The sequence below is a fragment of the Prionailurus bengalensis genome, chromosome F2, assembly GCF_016509475.1.
Source record: "Prionailurus bengalensis isolate Pbe53 chromosome F2, Fcat_Pben_1.1_paternal_pri, whole genome shotgun sequence".
NCBI classification, from domain to species: domain Eukaryota; kingdom Metazoa; phylum Chordata; class Mammalia; order Carnivora; family Felidae; genus Prionailurus; species Prionailurus bengalensis.
This window is the reverse complement of record NC_057353.1, coordinates 4,283,198-4,300,721: the sequence shown is the minus strand read 5'-3', so window position 1 is coordinate 4,300,721 and position 17,524 is coordinate 4,283,198. Positions and strand designations below refer to the sequence as shown.

Below are 17,524 nucleotides of genomic sequence, written 5' to 3'. Positions count from 1 at the left end.
TGTGGCCTCTTAGCCAATCTTCTTTCTTCTCACAGCTGGTTATTCCATAGCCTCTGCTGATATGGTTTCCTCACTCAATGGGTAGTCCCAGTGGTGGGATTACCGGTTAGAGAGAAAAGGCAGCTCACCTGTATCAATTAAACTAACATCAAGGTTCATAGAGTAGTTTTATGAAGCGGTAGAAGCCACAAGATGTTGGAATCAAATCTTCAAAGTGTTTCAAGAAAAATAACGGTAAATCTGGTATTGTATAACTATCAATCTTTCAAGTATGAGGGCTCAATAAAGATATTTTCAGTAAACTGAGAATGTTTGCAACTATAATACTACTTTAAGGAAATTTCTAAAGGCTATACTTGCTAAAACAAAAAGATCTCGAAAGAATGACTGACATCCAAAAAACAATGCAAAGGCGAACAAAGAAACTGCTGAACACGAAGGTAATATTAAAATATTTTCTGTATCAAATATTAATACTTGTAATTGTTATAGTGTGGCACTGAATAACAATCATGTAAATGAATACTACCTAACAATGGAATATCACTTAGGAGAGTGATTATTTAGAATTCAAGTAGTATAATATTCTTATATATCTGGCAAAATGTCAAGGGTAAGTCTCAAAAAATAAAAATACGATCGTAAGTTTCAGATCAGAAAGGTGAAAAAGATGACGTTAGAAAGTCAACAAATTAATTTTTTAAGTAAAAGGTAGGAAAAGAGTAAAAAAATCTGGCAGTTATTTTGCAGACAAATTCTGTAAATGTTTTAAGATCAATTCAGTTTTATACCAACTCTTTACAAAGAATAGAACAGGTAGTAGTTCCCAACTTTAACTAATAAAAGACACTATGAGAAAAAAATTCAGAATAATCTGTATACAAAATATTGACCAACTGAATTCAATGACATTAATAGATCAATGGAGGAGAAATTGTGATTTTAACCAATGTAAATAAAACAATTTATCACCTATTATTAAGAAAAGATCTTAGCAATACGGAAATAAACAATTGAAATGTTTTCTACAAAAAAGCGTTTTGTGTATAATGTATATAACACTTTTGAAAATGACGTTTCTCAAGATAAAATGTTAGAATTGTTTCCTTTGAGAGTAGAAAGGAGATTACATTTACTCAACACTGTAATCGAAGGTCCTAGCCTGTGCAGAAAGAAAAGAAATAGAAACAAATGTTGTGGATTTAGAAAGAATGCATAACATTTTATTATTTATATGTAACAGGATTTTCCTCATACATAATTGAAAAACAACTGCAAACATACTATCAGAAATAATAAGATTTTAGCAAGATCATTGGTTGATCTTAACAAGTAAAAATATTTTTCTTTTACATGTCAGCAATAAACAGAATACCTAATTTTAGTTTTAAAATGATACTTCTTTTTTAAATGTCTTATTTATTTTTGAGAGAGAGAGAATGAGCAGGGGAGGGGCAGAGAAAGAAGAGGACAGATGTGAAGTCGGCTCTGCACTGAGAGCCTGATCTGGACCTCGAGCTCATGGACTATGAGATCATGACCTGAGCTGAAGTCAGATGCTCAACTGACTGAGCCACCCAGGCGCCCCTGAAATAATACTTCTTAAAATAGCAAGAAAGTATCAAGTAGTTAAAAATAAATGTAACAATATGCTATTTTTGACTATATGTATAGTACTGGGCTGCATATCCCTAGAGCTTACTCATCGTGCTTGACTGAAACTTTATATACCCTTGGACTAGTAACTAACTAATAATTTATTAAGAAGGGGGATCATATGTTGAGTGTTTTTACTACAATAAAATGAAATTTAAAACAAACACATAAATCTACAAAAGATGTGCAACAACTTGTAGAAAAAAAGTTCTGTTGAAAGAGGTTGAAGAGGACAAATCCTACTGTACAGATGTTAGTCCTTCCGAGGTCGATTTACAGGTCAGTGCAATTGCAGTGAAAATCCTGGTGGGGGATGAAACATTGATTAAAATTGCATATGAAAGAGCAAGGAATAATCTAATAGCAAGATGTTATAAATCTATCGTAATTAACATATTGTGTTATTGGTATAGGGATTGACAAATTGATCAGTGGAACAGAAAGGCAGACCTTATGTATTTATTTTTTATTTTAGAGAGAGAGAGAGCGAGAGAGAGAGCAGGAGCAGGGGTGAGGGGCAGAGGGAGAGAAAAGAATCTTAAGCAGGCACCATGCTTAGTCCGGAGCTGGATGGTGGACTCGATCCCATGACTGTGATATCATGACCCGAGCCGAAATCAAGAGTTGGACACTCAACTGACTGAGCCATTCACACACCCCAAGAAAGACCATATTAATTACAGTGGTGGTGCCGCTCACCTACAGAAAGTAGCTCTCCTCAATGAATAGTGATAGGCAAATGGTCTGACATCTTCACTTTATAGTCCAGAATCAATGCCAAATTTAAATATAACTTTAATATTAAAAAGCAAATATATAATATTTCTGAATAAAAATAAGATTTTTATGATAGTAGTACAGCAGAACTTTTAGAGCAAAATATAAAATCCACTATAAGAAAAGATCGATAAAGTCATCCACATTAAAATTTTTGTCTTCCATTCACCTTTAAAAAAAAGGAACAAAAGATATTTGCCACATCTATAACTGATAAGTGGGTTTTTTAAATTATTTATAATATATGAAGACAGTGCTGGTTCAATAGCAAAAAAGGACAGATAAATTAGCAAAAGGGGAGAGATAATGAGTACAGTTTGGAAAAAGTTGCATTTAATATGCTTGTTGGGACTGAATGTAGATGTCTTTGTGAGCATGAAGCTAAGTTGTGTTGTCTGTGGTTGTGAATGAAGTCGCTTAGAACCAAGGGGGTGTGTTGAGTGAGAAGATGAGAAGGCCAAGGATAGGAATTCCTCATAATGCAAAAGAAAGGAAAGCTGTGAATTATACCATTACAAATGGCCAGTATGACACAAAAACCCAGAGGAGAAAGGAATACCAGCAGCTAAGAATTATCTCCAAAAAGTGACCAAGTGGGTCAAAAGCTACAAAAAGTTGCTTTCAGTAAAGACTGATTTTTTTTTTAAGATTCTGAATTTAAGGACCTGAAGAACAACAATTTTCATGCAATCGAGGGAACCAAACCCTTCTCGGAAGTAAGCTTCAGAGTAAAGGGGAGGGGGGAGGGGGAGACACAGACGCTATTTTTTTCTAAGAAATTTACTTGTGAAGGAGAGCAGTAAAAAGTGTCAGTGGAGACGCAGCAGGGCTATGGGAGAACAAGGGGAGAGCCTATGTTTCTGAAAGGAAGAAGCCAGGAAGTTGGAAGAGAGTAACAGATGGTTCAAGGTTTCTCAGGTGGCAAGATGGGATGGGATTCGCAAAATCCGACGGAGACTCCGGCAAGAAGAGGTATTTCTTCAGTTTAGTTGAGGAGAGAAGGGTAGTTAAGAAGTACAGAGAAGTACCTCTACGAAGTGGAGTGTAGGAAGTTAAAAAAATTATAGCCTGGGGCGCCTGGGTGGCTCAGTTGCCTGAGCTTCCAACTTCGGCTCAGGTCATGATCTCAGGGTTCGTGGGTTCGAACCCCACATCGGACTCTGTGCTATCAGCTCAGAGCCTGGAGCCCGCTTCGGACTCTGTGTCTCCCTGTCTCTCTGCCCCTCGCCTGCTCACACTCTGTCTCTCTTTCTCTGTCTCAAAAATAAATAAATGTGAAAAAAAAATTTTTTTAATTTGTAGCCTGATGGCTTGTCTTTTTTTTCCCTTGTGGAGTAGAAAATGTCAATATTTTGTAGAAGTAGAAAATGCTAATATTTTGTAGGAGAAGGGTGTGCTGGGAGATGGATTTTTTGTTGTTGTTAAGTAGGATCTGAAGTGACAAAGGCAGGCTGATTCTGATAAGACAGGACACATGATCACTCCAGATATTTTGAAGGACAAGACACGAAGAAAACAGTGCAAGTGTATTGAACAGAAGGACAATGGGTAAAAGGAGTTGGGAGTTTGGGAAGGAAAGTGGCAGAGGTGATGAAACTTGGGGTCTTGGCTGAAAAGGGAAGAGAACGACACTGGATGGGGTTTGTCAACAGGAAGGAAATGGAAGGTTCCCAGCAATGTAGATGGCGTCATAATGAGGGGATGACACACCAGGAGGAAGAAGAGGTTTTGCTGTAGGGTGTGGTATTAGATATTTTCAAAAGATTATAAGTGATGGCATATAAGTGGTGGTAATGAGTAGCTGTTGAGACAGGAGGTGAACATGGCTGGAGATAGGGGATGTCACATAACGGAGGCCATGATGTGAAGTGTTGGCTATTAGAGATCCCTTGGATGAGTCAGGAAGGTCATTGCCTAATAGAGGCACTAGTGCTCACGAGATGTCCTCCATGCATTGTCAGGAATCCATAAGCCATAGTTTAAAAAAACCCAAATACATGTGGTAACTTGGCATATAACGTAAGATTTGGAAATAACAAAATACGATTCTCACTTCAAGAACAGAATCTTTTTATCTTCGTAATAAATTTTTGATGTTACCATGTATTTTTATTCCAATCATAGAAAAAGCCACCAAGAAAGAAATGATGAAAACCCCTTTGCCCACTACTCAAATGAAGAAATAAACATCACAAATAGGCTGCAAGATTGTTTGTTCTTCTTTTCTATCTGTTCTCAGCCCCAGCCTACTTGCCACTAACCCGGGTTTGGTGCGTATTACTCCCCTGCGTGTCCACAGAGTTGACTTATTTTAGTTCAAGCTTTTATTTTGAGATAATTGTAGGTTCACAGTTAGTTGTGAGAAGTAACACAAAGAGATCCAGACTCATTACCAAACTGCAGACTCCACCCACTAAAACCCTAGCAACTACCAATCTGTTCTCTATTTCTATAGTTCTGTTGTCTCAAGAATGTCACCTAAATAGAGTCACACAGGATGTAATCTTTGGGGGCTGGTGTTTTTCATTCAGCATAATTACTTGGAGATTCATCCACAGTTTGTGGGTTACCAGTTATTCTTTTGATCATCAAGTCATTTATCAGTTATTCTTTTTACTGCTGAGCAGTATGCCATGATGTGAATGTACCATAGTCTATTTAATCTTTCACTTGTTGAAGGGCATATGGCTTTTTTTTTAAACAAAATTTTTTTTAATGTTTATTTATTTTTGACAGAGAGAGAGAGAGCGACAGAGCATGAGTGGGGAAGGGGCAGAGAGAGAGGGAGACACAGAATCCGAAGCAGGTTCCGGGCTCTGAGCTGTCAGCACAGAGCCTGACGCGGGGCTCAAACTCACAAGCCATGAGATCATGACCTGAGCCGAAGTCAGGCACTCAGCTGACCGAGCCACCCAGGCGCCCCTAAGGGCATATGGCTTTTATTGTTTGATTATTACTAGGAAAGCCACTATACATATTCCCATTCGGGTTTTTGTAAGTGAGAGTTAAGTTTTCATTTCTGTGGGATGAATGCCCAAGAGTGCACTTGCTGGATTGTGTGGTAATGTCATCTTCGTTATTTTTTAATGTTTGTTTGTTTGTTTGTTTTGACAGAGAGAGGGAGGGAGGGTCAACGAGAGGGAGAGAGAGACTCCCAAGCAGGCTCCACCCTGTCAGCACAGAGCCCGATGCGGGACTCAGTCCCATGAACCATGAGATCGTGACCTGAGCCAAAATCAAGAGCTGGATGCTGGCACTGACTGTGCCACCCAGGCGCCTGGGTAGTGTCATCTTTAAATTGTTAAGGAAGTTCCTAAATTATTTTCCAGAGTGGCTTTGCCATTTTATATCCCCACCAGCAATGTATGAGTGATCCACGTCCTTGTCAGTGGTTTGTGTTGTCCCTGTTTCATTTTAGCCGTTCTGACAGGGGTGTGTAGTGATACCTTATAGTGGTTTTAACTTGCATTTCATTTCCCTCATGACTAATGACGTTGAGCATATTTTCACAGGTTGATTTGTCATGTGTATTCTCTTCAGTGCAATGTCATACCTTTTGCCCATTTTCTAGTTGAATTGTTTCATCTTACAGTGTTGGATTTTGAGGGTTCTTTGTATATTCAAGACACTGGTCCTCTATCGTATATGCAGTTTGTAAATATTTTCTCTTAGTTGGAAACTGGCCTTTTCATGCTCTCAACATGGTCTTCCCAACACGAAAGGTTTCAAATCCGACGGAGTCCAGTTTCTCAATTTTTTCTTCAGTGGATTATATTTTCTTTTGTTGTTGTTTAGTTTTGAGAGGGGGGAGGGGCATAGAGAGAGAGAGAGAGAGAGAGAGAGAGAGAGAGAGAGAGAAAGAGAGAGAGAGAGTATCCTAGACAGGCTCTGCACTGTCAGCACAGAGCCCAATGCAGGGCTTGACCAAACTCACAAACTGTGATAATGACCTGAGCTGAAGTCAGATGCTAAACTGACTGAGCTGCCCAGGTGCCCCATGGTGGGTTATACTTTCAATGTAGGATCTAAGAACTCTTTGCCTGGCCCTACATTCCAAAGATTTTCTCCTGTTTTTTTAAAGTTATATGTATAGTTTTACATTTTATATTTAGGTGTGTTGTCCATTTTGAGTCAGTTTTTGTACGAGGTGTCAAGCTTAGGTTGTTTTTTTGTTTTGTTTTGTTTTTTGCCTTTGCGTACCTAATTGCCCAACACCATTTGTTGAAAAGGACTCCATTAAGTTGTTTTTGCACCTTTGTCAATAGCAGTTGGGCATATTTGTGTGATTGTATTATCGGGTTCTTTTCTCTGTTCTATTGATGCAGTTGTCTGTGCCCATATTCATCAATACCACACAGTATTAATTTCCATAACTATATAACCAGTCTTAAAATCTGGTGGGTTGATTCCTCTCACGTTATCCTTTTTTGTCAAAATTGTTTAGCTACTTCAGTTCCTTTGCATTTCCATATACATTTTAAAATAATCTTCTCTATATCTCCAAAAACAATCTTTGTGAGATTTCGAAAGGAACTGCGTTAAACCCAGTATCAGTTTGTGGAGAAATAACATCTTTACTATCTCGAGACTTCCAATCCATGGGTACGATAGATCTCTACGTTCATTTACATCTCATTTGATTTCTTACATCAACATTTTGTAGTTTTCAGCATACAAGTGCTATACATGTTTTATTAGTTATATATGCAAATATTTTAATTTTGAAAAATTGTATAAAGGTATTCTTTTTTAAGTTTTTGTGTATATATGTTTATTGCTTGAATATGTAAACATAATTGATATTTTTTACATTTATCTTGTATCCTGTGATCTTACTGAGCTCACTTTGAGGTATTTTTGTAGATTTCTTAGAATTTTCTGGGTAGACACATATCATCGGCAAATAGAGACAGTTTTATTTCTTCTTTTCCAATTTGTATGTCTTCTGTGTCCTTTCCCTGCCATATTACACTGGCTATAACTTCCAGCACTATGTGGAATCAGAGTTCTGAGAGAAGAGATTCTTGGCTTTGTTTCCTATCTGAAGGGGAAACATTCACTCCTGCACCATTAAGTAGCATGTTTATTGTAGGTTTTTGTCTGTGTTCATTTTCAAGTTGTGTAGGCTTTCTATTATTATTTTTCTGAGAGCTTTTATTTTATTTTATTTTTTTAAATTTTTTTTTTCAACGTTTATTTATTTTTGGGACAGAGAGAGACAGAGCATGAACGGGGGAGGGGCAGAGAGAGAGGCAGACACAGAATTGGAAACAGGCTCCAGGCTCCGAGCCATCAGCCCAGAGCCTGACGTGGGGCTCCAACTCACGGACCGCGAGATCGTGACCTGGCTGAAGTCGGACACTTAACCGACTGCGCCACCCAGGCGCCCCCTGAGAGCTTTTATTTAATCGTAAATGAGTATTAAAAGTAGCGAAACGCTTTTTACACCAATTGAAATTATCAGGACATTTATTCTTTAGTTGTTAGTATGGTAGATCCCATTGATTGCTTTTCAAGTACTGAACCGGTCTTGCACTTCTGAAATAACATTTTAATATTGATGAATTCTATTTGCCAGTGCTTTATGAATGATTTTTGTGTCTGTATTCATGAGAGGTACTGGTCTGTAGGGTTTTCTTTTTCTTTTTTGATTTTGACACTGTCTTACCTAGTTTTGATATTAAAGTAAGCCACCTAAAAAGAGTCTGGAAACACACCCTCCTCTTTTAGTTTCTAGAAAAGATTGAATGTTGGATAGAATTCTCTAGTAAAGAGATTTTAATTCTTTCCTAAAGATTGATGTCCGAGGATTAAAAAAAAGTTAGGAATTCAATTTCTTTAGTAGTTCTAGGGTTATTCCAACAATCTATTTTATATTAGGTAAGACACAATAGTTTGGTTTTTGAGGAAATAAAGTAAGATTGAGTCGCTTTATTTTAGCCAGCAATATATCTTAGATGTTACCATGTATCTTTCTTTTAGACTTAATGAAAAGATATTGAAAAAGAATAATGAAAATGCTTGTACCCACTACTTAGCTGAAGAAGTAAATACTACAAATATTTAAGGTTAAAGGTTAGGGTTAAAATATTAAGGATAGAGGCTGTGTATAGTTTTCTTCCTTTTTTTCTGTTCTCGTATCTATCCTGGGTACCACGGCTTTGATGTTTATTATTCTCTCAGATGTCCTAGTAATTGCTTTTTAAAAAAACTAGTATGGCCAGCCTATGTCATATCCAGGTCTATACCATTTGACTTGGATGAAGCACGCTGACAAAAAATGATATTGACATGACGTCATTTTGATTCGCTTCCACAGCTCTCCCAGTGTTTACTCAACTACCTCAGGACACGAGTATACAGGTTGGCAAGAATATAAACATTTCGTGTCATGCTCGAGGAGAACCACAGCCCGTGATTACTTGGAATAAGGTAGGCTCTCAGCTAAAAGTAGAGTAATATTAAAAACACTGACCAATGTATTGACCTACTGAAAACAGGTAGCGATTCTCACATTGATTTATTACTGTTGTGATTTTTGCTAGCGAGGAATACATTTTACACCGAGACAAGTTTATTTCCTGTTTCTTTTTTGTTCATCTTTTAAGCGACTTTATCTGATTTTGGCTCAGGGCTTTGATAAAATTTATCCTTTCTCATTTGCTTGGTGACGAAAGCTTCATAAGCATAACTAAATTCTTCTAAGGAAAAATTGCTTTTGTCTTATATAGATTAGAAGTTTTAGTGACGAGCAAGAAACAATTTTGAATGAATAACTCAGAAGTGGCTTAAAAGCAGGGCATTAACTACAGAAAAGAGTGAAAAGCTTGGTATTAAAGGAAAGGGACACGAAAAAAACCCTCCGGTAGGTCAAGACCTCAGCGACCGTAAAACAAATAGCTTCTCATTTCTATCTTTTACTTCCTTTGGTTCTTTGAGCTATATCCTTTCAATGTAATTGTTTCTTTCATTTTAAGATTGTTATTAAAATGAAATGATTGGCCTCAGATTCTGATGTTCTCAAAAATAAGTGATGGTGCATACATAAGAATGTCAGTTTTTACGGAGGATTTTGACAAAAAGTAAAATTGGTGAAAAGTTGCAAAGCCCTTTTCCGAAAACGCTTGGTTCATTTTTGTTGTTGCCAAATAGCAACAAGGCCTTATTTTTGGTGGCTCCCTTTTGTGCTGTGGCTGAGCATCACGTGTGGTTCTCTGTACAAAGCAAGTTTATCGTGATCTCAGAGCTGAAACTTTGGGCTCACGTACTCTCAAATAGTCTGAATAGTTTGTATAATTTCTTTTGAATGTAATAGGAGATGACTCGAATATTTTTATACTAAAAATAGGAAGTGGAAAATACACATTTTGGTCAGTCTCTAAAGCCTTATTTGGCATTATACTAAATGCTCTCTCATATAATCTTATCAGCAAAATAGCTCAGTCTAATTTCTAAAAGGTAGCTTCAAATCCCAAATGAATTGATGGAGGGTTGACTATATGCCAGACATTTTTTATACACTATCACATTTCATCTTTATAGTGATCCTAAATTCATGAGCTTAAAATGGCTCTGAGTTAGGCTACTTTTGCTACAAGCAACAGAAACTACCTAAAATAAGGAGATCAGGAATTTATGGGAAATCTGCCTGATAGCTCAGAGACTCTAAGCAACAACTTAGAACTATAGGTTTAGCCTGAGGGGTCTGGCCGTTTGTAAGGACAGCAGAAAGGAGTGCTTTTTGCAAAGATGTGATGATGGTCCAGCAAGAGGAAGTGGAGGGAGGCAGTCCTGAAGGAAAGAGACCCTCTGGGCCTTACTGCCTGTGCACCTGCTCACTTCTTACCCCTTCTGTACTTCTGGTGGTTTTCCACCTACCCTCCATCTGGTAGGTCCTGCTTCTTCCTCCGTCGCCTGCCCTGAGTTACCTACCAGCCACCGGTCACCTTGGACTTGTTTTCTAGTAGTGGTCAAAGACAACTGTGAGCATCTGAAGACCTATAAGGCATTTTTTTCACTCTGAACCTTTCTGGTTACATTCGGGCCTACTGGCCATCACTGGGATCTGAGTTCTTTTGAAACAGCAGGTACCATTCTCAGTTTCCTGTGTTTCCTGGGGAGAGGTAGGAGAGAAGCGTCTCTACCCCTGCTCCACTCCGGTGCAGTCCCAGAAAGCCAATATCTTTTCCTTTTTAAAAGTTAACAGCATAGAGGCGCCCGGGGGGCTCAGTCGGTTGAGCGTCCAACTTCGGTTCAGGTCATGATCTTGCAGTTCATGCAAGTATTTTGCGTCCTCTGTCTCTCTCTGTCTCGAAAATAAATAAACATTAAAAAACTTTTTAAAGTTAATGACATAATAATGAAAAGTACATAAAGCATACTAATAATTACTGAATACATTAAGAATTTTTTTAATGTTTATTTACCCTTGCGAGAAAGAGACAGAGGTGTGAGTGGGGGAGGGGCAGAGAGAGAGACACACAGAATCAGAAGCAGGCTCCAGGCTCTGAGGTGTGAGCACAGAGCCTGACATGGGGCTCAAGCTCATGAACCTTGAGATCATGACCTGAGCCAAAGTCGGACACTCAATCGACTGGGCCACCCAGGCTGTCCGTAACTGAATACAGTTTAATAATATTTCATATGAAATATAGTCATTTTCTCTTCTTAGGTAGTGTTTTAATTAAGAAACACCGATATGTGAAACTTTGCAGCAACATAAAGCTTATGAGTACATGTGAAGAAAAAATAGAAGAGAAATCCATAATATGAAAATATTTTTGATGTTGTAGATTTATGAAAATTTTCCTTCTTTTCAAATTTTATTCTTACTGTTGTTGTCAGAACCCTTTTGTAGAAGAAAAATATGAATAAACGGTATATTTTCCTTCATGGGAATTATTTTAAAATGATCATAATAGGAAATAATTACATAATTGAATTTTGAGTTTCATATTTATTATAGAGAGGGAGACAAACTGTGCTTCCTGACAAGCACTTCCTCTCTCTTTTCTTCTCTTCATTGTATTCATAAATTACCTCTAGTGCCTGACACAGTGAGTGCTTAGATATTTGTGGAACAAATGAAGCTATATCAAACAAAATGTAAGGTGTTATTTTTTGAACGATCACATTTTCCTCCCGTGGCAATTCTTTCCGCTCCCTAGGCAGGTGTTCAGATTACGGAGAGTGGTAAATTCCATGTCAGTGGTGAAGGCGTGCTCACCATCTATGATGCAGGGCAAGCAGACCAAGGAAAGTATGAATGTGTGGCTCGGAACTCATTTGGCCTTGTTGCGGCCAACATGTTTCTCACGGTCATTGGTAAGTGTGGCTCCTTATACAACCCACATCAGTGTCTTTGACAGCTTCTACTCCTAGTCCTAACTGATTCGCCTCACTACCCTATATGGTCCCTTATATGTTCTTTCTAGTCAAACATGTTAATATTAGCTCAAAGTTATTTTTATTTATTTATTTATTTATTTATTTTTATTATTATTATTTTTAACGTTTATTTGTTATTGAGAGAGACACAGAGCATGAGCAGGGGAGGGGCAGAGAGACAGGGAGACACAGGATCCAAAGCAGGCTCCAGGCTCTGAGCTGTCAGCACAGAGCCTGACGTGGGGCTCGAACTCACAAACCGCGAGATCAAGACCCGAGCTGAAGTCGGATGCTAACCTGACCGAGCCGTCCAGGCACCCCACAATTATTTTATTTTTAAAATCTAAGCTCTGAAGTGTAAACTGTCTGAAAGGGTATCAAACACCAGAGCCAAACGTGAATGAGGATTTGCAAATAAATATATACCATGTTTTCTTAGTAACTGAAAATTCTGGAATATAAGATACATTCATAGCTAAATGAAAGTGGAGTCTGGAATATAAGATACATTCATAGCTAAATAAGTGGAATTTAACATGTATTGGTTGCTCCAACCTAGTGTATTTAGTTCTACAGTAATATGAAAAATCAATCAATCAATCAATCAATCAGTCACACTTCTAGGGGAGATCCGCCACTCTGAGAACAAATATCTCAATATTTAGGAACATTTATGATTGGCCAACATATTTGGCATTGTTTTACCTTTCAGCATCAGTCTGGTGGTTTAGCTGGAGCCCTCTTCCAGTTGGTTATCAATGGTGACTGTTTAAAAAAAGTTGTCATTGTATTACAAAAAATAAAATCCTTTTTTAAATTTTTCACTGACTCAGTTTGCATTAGACGTGAGAGAGTCTGTCTGTAGGCAGACTCAAGAGGCGACCTCAGCCCCGGTTATGGAAATGGAGACAGGCTGTGATGGCGGACGGGCGTGTTCTCCACGTGGGAGGGCATTCGAGAAGGCATAGCACATGGCGACACGTGAACTGACATCAGGGCTTTTGAGGAGCTTTTGCCTTATTGACAGTCAGCAGTGGAAATAAATGAGTTCAGCCATGAGCATATGGAGCACTATTTTGGGCTTTGCCTGCTTTTTGGTTTCCTTAGAAATGGGCAGATTTCATAAATAGGGTTTTGCAGATTTATTTTTTCCTTTGAGCTCTTATGGGTCTATAAAAATATTGGGTAACTCTTCTCATTATAAATACAGGCCTGGGTAAAAATAGATGTATGTAATTAAATCACATCCTTAGAAATATCACTATCTTTCCATCATAGAGCACAATACTTTTATCCTCTTCTACTTGCGAATTCTCCTAAAATATCAAACTTCCAAATATTCTATTTGTTGGGATATTTTTTATAAAGTGCAGATTTTTATTAATGGCACATCAATCTTCACATATTTATTATACTGTCTTGTAAAGATGCATTCTCTGTAGAATATTATTCCTAAAATTATAATAATGTAGCTAGTAACTGCCACATATGTATTCTAGGAGGATCAGAAATTCTTTCTTATATAGAATTTCTTAAAGTTACAAAATCTTAGCCTTCCTCTCTGTTTGCTATGAGTTCATGTTTTTGCTGATTTAAAATCTGTGATAGTTGTGTTTCTTTCTTTCTTTTTTAAAAAATGGTTTGTTTAGTTTTGAGAGAAAGAAAGAGACAGAGAAAGAGAATCCCAAGCAGGCTCTACACTGTCAGTATGGAGCCCAGTGCAGGGCTTGAACTCAGAAACACTGAGATCGTGACCTGAGCCCAAATCAAGAGCCGGATGCTTAACCAACTGAGCTGCTCAGGCACCTCAGTTGTATCTTTTTATAAATTTATGGGGTCCTTTTTCTGCTGCTTAACTATTTGTGAGATCTATGGGAAAATATCCTTGGGCATTTTGGAAAAAAACCTTACTATAAAATTTATATTAATATCTTTTATGTTTTAGAAATGCTAGAAATCTTTACCACTAAACAAACAGACACAAAAACAAATATTCTCTCTCTGCCTCTTCTCTCCCTGTCTCTCTGTTTTGCTCTGTCACATGCACACAAACACTACAATCACAGCGGTCAATATTTTAGAATCTCCAGCATAAGAATTTCATTGTGGTGGACTGAGGTTTAACTACCCATTTTATATATACACATTAACAGTAAAACATTTAGATTCATGTGTATTAATCAATCACTCTATTCACCAGATTTCAAAACAGTGATAGATAGCGTTTACCACTATTCTTCTCTGTTGCACAGAAAGTAGAAAGTCGGGCTACAGGGTTAAAGTAGGACAAAAAAAAGAAGTTAGTCAAGAAAAAAATTATGTTTTTCGCTCTGGAGACATTTATATGTCAATATAAGGGGAGATGAATTTATGTTTGCATCTCATACCAAATAAATTTTATGATATTAGAAATATTTTTATAAAGAGAAGAAAAAATATGAAGATATACATTTTTAAGTTATGAATAAATTTAAGATTTAAGACAAGCGGTGTGTGTGTGTGTGTGTGTGTGTGTGTGTGTGTGTGTGTTCATGTGTTCACACAGCCAAAATTAGCAGAATAGGAGGAAATGTGTCAATATAAAATATCACTTACGGAACATTTTATGACTTAGGCTCTTTCATTCACCAGTCATCCTAATTAAAGGGAAAAGACAGTTCATTATGGGAGGATTTTCCAATCTTCCTGCCCCAATGTAGCAGTTATGGAATGTTGTAACTCCACTCAGGGTGTAATAAGTGATACAAAGAGGATCATGCCTTTTGAGTTTCCATCCTGTACTGGAGTATATAACCATAGAAAGTAATCCAAAATAATGAAAATAAACAACAACAATGAAAGCAAAAATCTGGGCTATATATATATGTGTGTATAGGAAGGCCTCTCTCTCTCTCTCTCTATATATATATGTATATATATATATGTATATGTATATATATATGTGTATATATATATGTATATATGTATATGTATATATATGTATATATGTATATGTATGTGTATATATATACATATATATGTATATATATATATATATATACACACACATATACACCATACATTTGAATGAGTTGATGTTCAAAGTAAGGCATTTATAATAGCAAAAGAAAAAAGGGTTTCCGCAAGGTGTAATTATTTTAAGGAGTTTTTTTTCCATAGATGTAATCGATTTTTAATAGTTTTAATACATGTTTAAAAGCCTTTAAGGCTGATACAGTATTTACTGAGAGCCTCTCCCCTAGGCTGTCCTCGAAGTATTTTACATTGGCGAACATTACACAGATCTGCAGACTTCTGTCTCTGGATAGTATTTGGCATATGAAAGCTACGCATATTGCTTTAAACCAAAAAAAAAAAAAAGCCTCACAATTTTGATCCAAAACATGATTTATTTTAACGCTTCCTATATATATTGATATGCCGTTAAGTGTTCTGAAGTTCATAATTCACTGTATGTTCTTCTGACTCATTTCTTGCTTGTGAAAATGGCTCAGTCTAACTGAGGACACAAGATGTTTATATTGAACATTAGCAGTGTGAGACAGTGGGAGAAAGCCTGGGTTAAGTCATCATGCTTTTACCTTTATTGATCTCAGCCACTTTGGATACCTTACTTACCCATAACTAGAATTAACTGTCTCATTTCTTAAAAAAGTGGAATTGGACACTCTCAAGAGTCCTTCTTGGCGTAGGAATTCTGCTTCTCCAATAGTATTCAAATGTGCAGCAATAGTCCTCAAGCAGTTTTGAGCACATCTACACGACGGGATGTTTACCAGTGAGACGCTGGGATAATATGTAGATGAGGCCAAAAACGAAATAGTGACACAGCATTTGTTTTTTTATTTTTTATTTTTTTATTTTTTTATTAAAAAAATTTTTTTTTCAACGTTTATTTATTTTTGGGACAGAGAGAGACAGAGCATGAACGGGGGAGGGGCAGAGAGAGAGGGAGACACAGAATCGGAAACAGGCTCCAGGCTCCGAGCCATCAGCCCAGAGCCTGACGCGGGGCTCGAACTCACAGACCGCGAGATCGTGACCTGGCTGAAGTCGGATGCTTAACCGACTGTGCCACCCAGGCGCCCCAGACACAGCATTTGTTAAATGAAAATTTTGCAGCACAAATAACACACACGGACTGTTTGTGATTATATAACAATAAATCTAAACAGTGTCATCTTCTCTGACATTCCAAGTTGGGGATCGGATTGTATGTTGGACATTTCATTTTGGATGACCCACAGTTCTTCCGATTCCACATGTTAAAAACCCATCTTGAATGTATTTGCAACTGAACTCCCTTCAGTACAGTCCATAACAAGGTCCTTCTATAAGGAGGAAGTCAGAGCCTCCTCCGATTTTTTTCTGCTCTCTCCTCCTTCTTTACCCTAACTCTATTACCAGTTTTTGCTGCAAATAATGCTTCTTTTCCATTTCACCACCTGACCTCCTCTCTTATAGTTCATTCTTTGGTCATTTGGGTTTTTGCAATAGCTTTCTAAATAATATTTCCACTTATAATATTCCCTACTTTGACTCTATCCTCAACCCAATAAGTTATAAGTGAGAATTAAGGTGGCATCAGTTGACTTTAAGTTAGTGAGACCTTTCCTTTTATGTTAAGTAAGTAACCTTTATTAAACTGATACTAATATTACTAATAAAAAGTTAACATTTCTTGGGCATTTACCATGTGATCCAAGTGCTATATTATCAATTGGCTTATTTAATTCTTTTGGGATCTAGTTATTTTTGAAATTGTGAATGAATAACTCAGATTTTTGACATTCTAATCCACTTACTTATCTAGACAAAACATCTGTTTCAAAACCACTGAAGTTGTTGCTCAGTGAGTGAACTATGAACTATCAGAAAATTTTAATTATCTTTACCCAAACATATCAATGAAGTAAAATTGATATTGAATCATTTTAAATTGCTATTTTACTATATTTATGTACCATGATTATGTGATTAATTTACATAATAATTAATAGATACATGACAATCTTGTTCACTTGTCAGACTTTAATAATACAATGGTGAAATATTTCTATAAACAACAACATATACCTAATACACATCTGCATATGTTTATAATACCTGTATCCATTTTGAACACATTTCCCATCCATTTATATAGAAAACCTATTGTTTTTTAGAATGTTTTAAAATTTATTTTGAGAGAGAGCGAGCAAGCATGAGCAGGGGAGGGGCAGAGAGAGAAGGAGAGAGAGAGAATCTCAAGCAGCCTCTGCACTGTCAGCCAGAGCCCCACGTGGGGCTCAATGTCAGGAAACGTGAGATCATGACCTGAGCCAAAACCAAGAGTTGGATGCTTAACAGACTGAGCCACCTAGGCACCCCTATATAAAACCTATTCTGAAAACATACGTCTATCCTGATATAAGCCACATGTTAAAAAAAAATTAGCATTAAATTTCAAGAACAAAATTTTAGTGTAGTAATGTTTGGATAGTTAAGAAATTATAAAGAAAGCAAATAATGAAAATCAAAGGCACATCTCAATTATTAAAACCAAAAAGAAGTAGTTAGTGTCTTTCCTTTCCCATTTCTGAAATCATGGTGGAGCCTGCAAGACAGTGAGCCCATTTACATACTTAATGATGCAAAATGATGAGTAAGGCAGAGTTGTTGCTGTTCAGAGAAAATTATCTCACAGAGGCAGTCATTAGTGTCC

General features: G+C 37.0%; 1 protein-coding gene across 4 annotated transcripts in view; it reads left to right on the top strand.

The window, feature by feature from the left end:
• Positions 1-17,524, top strand: part of PXDNL (peroxidasin like) — a 420,511-nt gene that overhangs the window by 321,444 nt on the left and 81,543 nt on the right. For all 4 annotated transcript variants that reach the window (XM_043601047.1, XM_043601046.1, XM_043601048.1 and 1 more), the window contains 2 exons: positions 8,753-8,865; positions 11,601-11,757. In XM_043601047.1, the coding sequence (XP_043456982.1) occupies positions 8,753-8,865; positions 11,601-11,757 (270 nt within the window). The remainder of the gene's footprint in view (positions 1-8,752; positions 8,866-11,600; positions 11,758-17,524) is intronic.